The sequence below is a fragment of the Tupaia chinensis genome, unplaced genomic scaffold (assembly GCF_000334495.1).
Source record: "Tupaia chinensis unplaced genomic scaffold, TupChi_1.0 Scaffold000567_1, whole genome shotgun sequence".
Classification (NCBI taxonomy): Eukaryota; Metazoa; Chordata; class Mammalia; order Scandentia; family Tupaiidae; genus Tupaia; species Tupaia belangeri.
In genome coordinates, this window is record NW_006160080.1 from 985,621 (window position 1) to 994,038 (window position 8,418).

At 42.3% G+C, this 8,418-nt stretch overlaps 2 protein-coding genes across 4 annotated transcripts in view; one reads left to right on the forward strand and one right to left on the reverse strand.

The window, feature by feature from the left end:
* The window catches only part of S100G (S100 calcium binding protein G), a 5,647-nt gene extending 2,657 nt beyond the window's left edge, over window positions 1-2,990 (forward strand). For both annotated transcript variants that reach the window (XM_006157957.3, XM_006157956.3), the window contains exon 3: window positions 2,750-2,990. In XM_006157957.3, coding sequence (XP_006158019.1) covers window positions 2,750-2,854 — 105 coding nt within the window. In that variant the 3' untranslated portion in view covers window positions 2,855-2,990. The remainder of the gene's footprint in view (window positions 1-2,749) is intronic.
* The window catches only part of CTPS2 (CTP synthase 2), a 129,787-nt gene that overhangs the window by 69,402 nt on the left and 51,967 nt on the right, over window positions 1-8,418 (reverse strand). The gene's annotated exons all lie outside the window — the stretch shown is intronic.

The window sequence follows — 8,418 nt, forward strand, 5'->3', positions numbered from 1 at the left end:
CTCTCCACCCAGCTTCACATACACACACACACACACACACACACACACACACACACACACACACATTCTTTTCTTTTGTTAAAGAGAAAAGTTATTCAGGACGCTTGTTAAAGAGGGTAAGAGGGCCTAGGCAACAGGTATAAGGGCCACGCCATGGGGTCTTCCTCATGCAGTGATGGCTCTAAAAAAGGACAGGTGGGGGCTTACAACCAAGAAGCAGGGTGGGGGTCGATGCATGGAAATTTACTAAGGAAACAAAAGATAAGAGGTTTTGCTAAAATTATTTTGATTGGATTATTGCTGAACACAGTGATAAAATATCAAGGGTGGTCAGACATGGGGGGGTCAAGGGTGGTCAGACATGGGGGGGCGGGAGGAAATCACCAAACTGATTTAGCAGGATTCTTGTTCAAACTGGATTCTGCAAGGGCAGAGATGGAAGCCCAAGGTCAGCTCTACTCAAGTGAAAGGCTTAGAGCCTGAATAAGGTTTTGGTCAAGTCTTTGTCATTTTGCAACTAAAAAGGATCTTCCAAATGGAAGCAACTATGCAGGCATTAAATGAACTGTTCGACTCAACTTCACAAGAAAGCATTTGTTTCAAATATCCCTGCTTTCCAAATTTTAACCAGGAATATCTCTTCTACCAGTATGGCAATTGGAAAAATTTCTGTTCTTTACTAGAAAGAAAAAAGCTGAATTCAATGACCATCTATCCGATAACTCTTCGTTTTCTTATAGTTGAAATATAAAATAACTTTTAAAGGCATTAGCAGAAAAAAATATTTTTAACCTAAAAATGAAAATGAGAGTTTTTGAGAAATATTAACATTTTTAAAACCTTTATATATTTCCAAAAAGAAAAAAAAATTGCCTAGGTTTCTCTGTTAGATTACAATCTACTCAAATAGTTTTTAAAAAGCACCTAAGACTTTCATAATTTGGGGAAAGGTAGGAAGACTAATAGAAAGTTTTGAATGTGCACTTACAAAAGCAGACTTACATGTATCTGATTATATTTTCATGAGGATTAGCCTATGTAATGCTCCCATTCACCCTGTGGGGGAGATCTTTTACAGGTGAGGAAACCGAGGCTCAGAGACAGCCAACGTTTTCCAGTTTACCTCATCACCTTGTGTGGTTTAGAGTCTAGCAAATGCTTCAAGAAAACTGTTCTGTATTTATAAAACAGATGTTGAATAACTAACTTACAGTTTGGTCTTGTGATTATAGCTAAGTGTGTGGAAATCTTAGGGTATAAATAAATATATCTTTCTGGAGAGATCTATTACAGGATAATATGAATATATTTAACACTATAATTTTAAAAATGGTGGGCCAGCAGATGACATGGTGGTTAAAGCACTGGGCTCCCACATGATCAACCATGGTTCGAGTCCTGGACCTGTCTGTTTGCTTTATCACTTTTTCCCTCTCTGGTGAGTGCACATGCCCTATAGCAAATTTTAAAACAATAATAATAATAAATGAAATTAAATAAATCATTCTTTTTTAAAATCGTTAAGATGGTAAATTTAACGTGACGTAGTTTTTAACCACAAATCTATATAAAGAGAACGAGTCAACTCTGAAACTGACTTAAGCTAAATTGTTATTTCAATAGGTTTCCGAAGTACTCCTTTGCCATAGATAAACTCCTAACTAAAAGTCCAAGCAGTAATGGCTGTATGATTTGAGTTTTACGACAGAGACAAAAACTAAGTCTGCTTAAGACACTACAGGAGGGGCCAGCAGGTGGCATGGTGGATGAGGGCGTTGGACTCCCACATGGCTGACCGTGGTTTGAGTCCCAGACTTGGCAGCTTGCTTTCTCACTTTCCTTCTCTCTCCCATCAAATTAAAATAAATAAAGTCAAATAAAATAATTATTTAAAAAATACACTATAGGAATATCAGTAGTCAAAAAAACAAATTCATGAGACATCTCAAGCAGTGGTTCTCCACTTGGGCGCACCACTTGGATACCTGTAGGAAATAGATTCTCTGGCCCTGGCTCAGGCCTACCAAATCAGAAACTCTGGAAGTGGGGCCAATAAGCTACATTTACTGATGTCAGCAAGCCATTGGGAGACTCTGATGCACACTGAAGTGTGGGAACCACTTATCCAACATTATCTTGCATAGCCCAAAGGTGCACTGTACACATAGACCAGGGTTTAGTAAAAACTGGGGTGGTGGCTTGTTTAAGGGGTTGAGCTGTTGTCAATGTTTGAATCCCAAGCTCTCTGTTAACCAGTGGCAGGCCCAGAACAAGTTACTGGCTGTCTCTGTGCCTCTGTTCCCTCACTTGTAAAAGATCTCCCCAACAGGATGTGTGGGGGGACTACACGGGCTCCCTAAAGGCTTCCGTGCAGTGCTGGCTGACAGCCAGCTAAAGTTGGTTTCTGTACCTCTGGCTATAACTAGTACATGACCAGAAACTCAGGCTGCCTTCCTGGAATGCAGGCCTACTGCTTCCAGTTTGGGAGAATGTATAGCAATATATACACATATATTTTTTAAAGAATTATTTAATTGTACTTATTATTATTTAATTTGCTGTAGGGCATGTGAACTCACCAGAGAGAGAGAGAGAGAGAGAAAGTGAGAAAGCAAGCTACCAGGTCTGGAACTTGAACCACAGTTGGCCATGTGGGAGTCCAGTGCCTTAACCACCACTGTACCTGCTGGTCCCTGCATAGCAATATTTGATTAATTTTTTCTCTCCCATCCTTTTTGTCTACAACCAGGAGCCTAGCAGTCTGGATGATCTCTTTAAAGAACTGGACAAGAATGGAGATGGAGAAATAAGCTTCGAAGAATTCCAAGTGTTTGTTAATGAAAAATCCAAGTAAAGAAAACAAACCGGTTTCCTGAATCCTGAAAGAAGAGCATGTGATCTTAGCCTACATGGAATCCCCAGGAGCTCTGGTTTAATTCTTTGCGATTATATTCATTTCTTTATTGCTAATAAAGAAATTCTTAAACGTGTCTCACCTTGTTGAGTACTGACCCTCATAATTTAACAGATTTCAAAGTAACCTTAGTCTGGGTCATCTAACTTTATAGATTGAAAAAAAAAAAAATTAGGCCAGTCTGTGGCACAGCAGTGACACAGACACCACATGGGAGGGTTCAGGGTTCATCTCCCGAGGTCTCGTGCACACGTCCGTGTCCATGCCTCTGATTCGGGATGGCTAAAGCTAGGGGTAGATCATGGTGTGAAGACCTTGTTGGGGCGCTGTCTCGCTCTCTCTCCCTCCCTTCTTCTCTCTCCTCCCCACCCTCGCCCATCTGGTGTCAGAGACTTGTAAAGAATCCAGAAGTGCCAGACCAACTGGCTCCCTCCATTCTCCCACCAGAATAATCCTGTTCCTGGCTCCCCCTCCTCAAATACTAGTGCCAGTGTGTCATTCCCAATTTCAACTCTTAGTTTACACCATTCAATAGCTAGTGAGAAACAGACTTCATAAAACAGACACTTGGGGGACTAGCAGTTGGCGTGATGGCTATGTTGTTGGACTCCCATGTAGTCGACCATAGTTTGAGTCCCGGACCTGGTGGCTTAAACTCACGCCGGGCACATGTGTGTGCCTGCCCAAGATCCCAAGAGGAGAATGGAGGAGAAGGGATTGCAGTGTGGCCATCCCCCCTCGGGGGTGCTGTCTTTCTGGCAAGCGCACACACCCTATAGCAAAAACCTCTCAAAACAAACAAACAAACAAACAAACAAACAAACCAGACACTTGGCTTTAAGTCACATCCCAGCACTTGCTGTGCCCTTTAAATGAATGACCCAGGAGGGAATAGAGGGAACACGGAACTAAGAGCCAGTCCTGCTCATTCCTGAGGGTTAGCCTCGGGTCTACTTGCCTAAGTCCTGGGACATGATGTGTGAAATAAAAAGTGACAGGAAAACATGGGGCCCTCTCACTCTGACACCCTGCGCCACGGGCTCTGGGAATCTGAGAAAATGGCTGACCCTCAAGTTCTGCTTGTTGGATCCAGCTGAGGGGGCGGGAATATGGAAGGGCCAGAGCACAGAGGATGGTAACTTTCTTCTGCTTCTTCCCAGATAGAGGCCAAAATGTTCAAGTTCACCAGCGGCTAGGCCAGCCCAAACAGCCCACCACAGAAATGCCGTAAATCTTGGTCTTTATTTCCCCTTTACCTTCAGCACAACACCTCTCCTATCAAAAATGCCCCTTTTCCTTTGAACAGACTCTCTCAACTATTTTTTCATTATCTCCTCCTAAAACGATGTGCTAAACATTGTGTTTCTAATTGCCCCCCTCTATGTACTGGATGTGTATCTGTGCTTAAGACCTGGGATAAGATTTCTTTTGCCCCATCATTGTCCTCCCTGCCAAAAATCCCATTGTAACCACCCTAGAAGCAATATCACATATCTTTGAACAATCCTTCAATCTCTTTATTAAAAAAAAAATACTTATATCTATAGATATATATCTATTAAATTTCTTCCATGAGCTAGAGGGACAGAGAGAAACAGAGGCAGGGACGACATCACCTCCATCAGGGTTTTGACATAGTGATCCACCTAGCCTTGGCCAGCCCTGGATCACGGACACACATGTGCCTAGTGTACTCAGGGAGGTCTACAGAGACAAACCCAGAACCTTCCCACATGGGTCGGCCTTGCAGTGTCACATTTTATAACTGCACCGCTGTCCAGCTCTAAATCTTATTTTTAACTCATGGTCTAGAAATCAGAATTGCCACACTTACTTTTCTGTACTTCATAGAATATGTGGAATCATTTCCACTTTAAAATAGAGAAAAGGGGGGCCGGCAGGTGGCATGGTGGTTAAAGTGTTGGAATACCCACATGGCTAACCACAGTTTGAGTCCCAGACCTGGTGGCTTGCTCCTCTCTCTCTCTCTCTCTCTCCCTCTCTCTCTCTCTCTCTCTCTCTCTCTCTCTCTGGCAAAATTTGTGTGATAAAATAATAATAATAATAAATAAATAATTCTTTTAAAAAATGTTTAAAGTAGAGAAAACGATAATAATGAATGTTATCCAAACTGTACAAGCCTTGCAAAGACTCCGCTATCTGACCCCACTCTCGAGCTGAGAATCGCTGCCTACAAAGCTGCCTTCAACGTTATTTCTTTAAGTCTAATGAGCTTTAAAATGCATGCTGGTTATGTTGGTCAGGTTGGCTGCTGTCATTTCCGCAGCAGTTTGAAAGTCCTCTGAGGCGGGTGGCAGGCTGCCCACCCACACTTCCACTTCATCTGTCTTTTGAAAGTCCTCGGAGGCGGGTGGCAGGCTGCCCACCCACACTTCCACTTCATCTGTCTAGAGAATGGGCAGGGGGCTGCCTAAAAGAAAAGGGGCCTGTTCACGGCCTGGCTCACCTCTGGGGACTGGGATCTCAAAGAGGGAAATCTTGGTTGCTGGAAGAATCTATAACATGGTGGGACTGTGGCTCGGAGGGCAGAGTAGGGTAAGGACATATGTTCAAATTTGCGTGATCATACACTAAAAATAAAATAAAATAAAATAAAATCTCTGCATATACATCACTGGGAACTACTGTGAGTGGTTACACAGTAGGAGAGGACTGGGAAGATGCAGGGCGAGGATTGGAGAGCCTCTTTTCACTTGCTGTCTCATTACACATTTTGACTTTCGAAGCATTTGATACATGCCCTACAAAAAGAAAAAATGGGGAGGAAAATAAATAAATAAAGTTAAATAAAATAATTCTTGAAAAGAAAAATGAATAAATGGGGCCAGCAGAGGTGGTACAGTGGTAACACTACCCTCTGTGATACTGGACCCATATGAGAAGTACCCAGGTTCCTGCCCTGAGGTCTTGCATGTGGGTATGCACACGCAACTGTGATCTGAGCTGGCTGAGGCTGGGGGTGGATCGCAGACCTTGTTGGAGGTGACCTTCCTCTCTCTCAGAGGAAATACGATAAATATACTTTGAAGGGGGAAAAAAAAGTAAAAATTTTCAATAAAAGAGAACATTTCAAAAATCTTGTTTTGGGCTGGCCTTGTGGCAGACATGGCTGACAGCAGATTGAATTCTGACCTTGGCAGCTTGAAAAACATGTGTTTTCACAGGTGTGTGTGTGTGTGTGCACGCATGTGCACGCATGTGCGCACACGTGCGTGGGCCCAAAATCCTGATAGAATGGAGAAATAGAAGAAAAGGGATTGCAGCATGCCCATGCCTCACCGGGGAGTGCTTTCTCCCCCTCTCCCTCCTGCTCCATCTTTCTCTGGTGAGTCCCTGCACCCTATAGTAATTTATATATTCATGTATGTGTCTGTATATATATATGTATATATATGTATATATACACACAATAAAATCTTGTTTTCAACTTCTTTGTACTCTCTTATTTGGAATAATCAGGATATCTCTTTTTGAGAGGGGTATTAACTGTGCAGATTTGAGAGGAAAGGACATAATTATGGAAGTGTCTCCAAATAATAAAATGAAACCCACTGAAGGCCACATCAAGCATCTAGAAACTTAACCAGAAAAAAAGAAATGTGATTTCTAATTCTTCCACAACAAACAAAAGAGATCTTTAAACAGAATTAAGGGAATGTTTAAATACAACTTGTATCATTCTAATTCAACACAAGAGCATTCTCACAGTATCAAAACCCTTAAATATTTCTACTGACTAATTATATTCCACCGCAGGGATATCCCATAATAGTCTTAACTATTTCCCAATTGTGGCACATTTAAATTTTTGTCATTTCTGATTCTTCTAAATGTTATGATGAGAATTTATTCATATTTCTAGGAACGGTTCAGATTTTCCTAGGAGAATTTCTGAGAAGTAGATGTCTGGGGGAGAGGGTATGGATATTTGGATGGTTTGTGAAACACATTACCTAACTGATTTCCCAAAAGGTTCTATGGATTTACATAGCTCCACAAGCAGGCAAGAGAAAGCCAGCTTCACTCTTCAGACAGCTCTAGGTAATCTAATTTAAGAACTGTATTAATCATTTTAGTGCACATTTTTTATTTGTTGCTGGGTTTATTTCTTCCATGAGTGAGAGAGACAGAGAGAGAGAAACAGTACCCTCAACAGGGTCTTGATGCCATAACCCACTCCCAGGTCTCAGCCAGCCTCAGATCATGGGTAAAGCATGTGCCTAGCATACTCAGGGAAGTCTCTGGAATTGAGCCAGGAACCTTCCCATGTGGAATTGCCTCACAGAGCACTGCATTTTACCATTACACCACTGTCTGGCCCCCTGTTACTGGCTTTACTAGGCATACCCTACTATTTTACCATTAAGTTTACTGTTAGCTGTTGGCTTATTGAAGACATTCTTTCTCTTATTTGAGCAGTACCATTCTCTTCCTGGTTTGCTACAAGATTGTAAGCACAAGGGTTTAGCCGTTGTAGCCTGACTATAAGCTTCTACATGATATGAGGTTTCTCTCTTCTGTTCAAACTATATAATGTGTGCTATGGTTTGAATGCCTCCTCCAAATATTCTTGTGTTAACATTTGGTGAACCATTGTAACAGTGTTGAGAAAGCAGAGACTTAATGTGTCTAATTTGACTATGGTGTTGGAAGGTGGGGCCTTTGGGAAGGGGTCAGTCATCAGGGTGGGGACCCTATGATTGAGTGAGTCCCCATGGGTTTATAAGGAGAGGGAATGAGACAGAGCCATGCTCTGCTCTGTACACTCTGCTCTCTCACCATGCAGTATGGATGGGATGGTGGCCTTGTGCCTCCTAGGGACTCTGCCAACAAGAAAACCCTCATTACATATGACCCTGAACCTTGAACCTCCAAACTGTGGGCTGAATAAACCCCTATTCTTTGAAAATTACCCAGACTTAGGTATCTCTGTTATTAGCAACAGAACAGTCTAGAAAAATGTGTTAATCAGGAACCAGCAGTTAGCATAATGGCTATGTTGCTGGACTCCCACATAGTCGACCGCAGTTCGTGTCCCGGACCCGGTGGCTTAAAGCTCATGCCGGGCGCGTGTGCGTGCGTGCCCAAGATCCTGAGAGGAGAATGGAGGAGAAGGGATTGCGGCGTGACCATCCCCCCTGGGGGGTGATTTCTCGCTTTCTGTCTCTATGTCTCTCTCTGTCTGTCTGGCGAGCGCATGCACCCTATAGCGAAAACCTCTCCAAAAAAAACAACTAAAAAAAAAAAAGAAAAGAAAAATGTGTTAATCAATTTAGTTCCTGGGATAAACATACTATCCACTCAGGATCGATTATTCTTTAATGCTATTCAATTAAACACTCTATTTGAGATTTTGTTTTTGAAAGAAGGTACCTATGCTTGGGTAGAAAGCCAGGTATGAAGAATAAAAAGGGCACACTGGCTTTAGATCATAAAAGTCCTTGGTGGTCATGCTGAAGAGTCCACCCAAGGTCAGAAAGAGA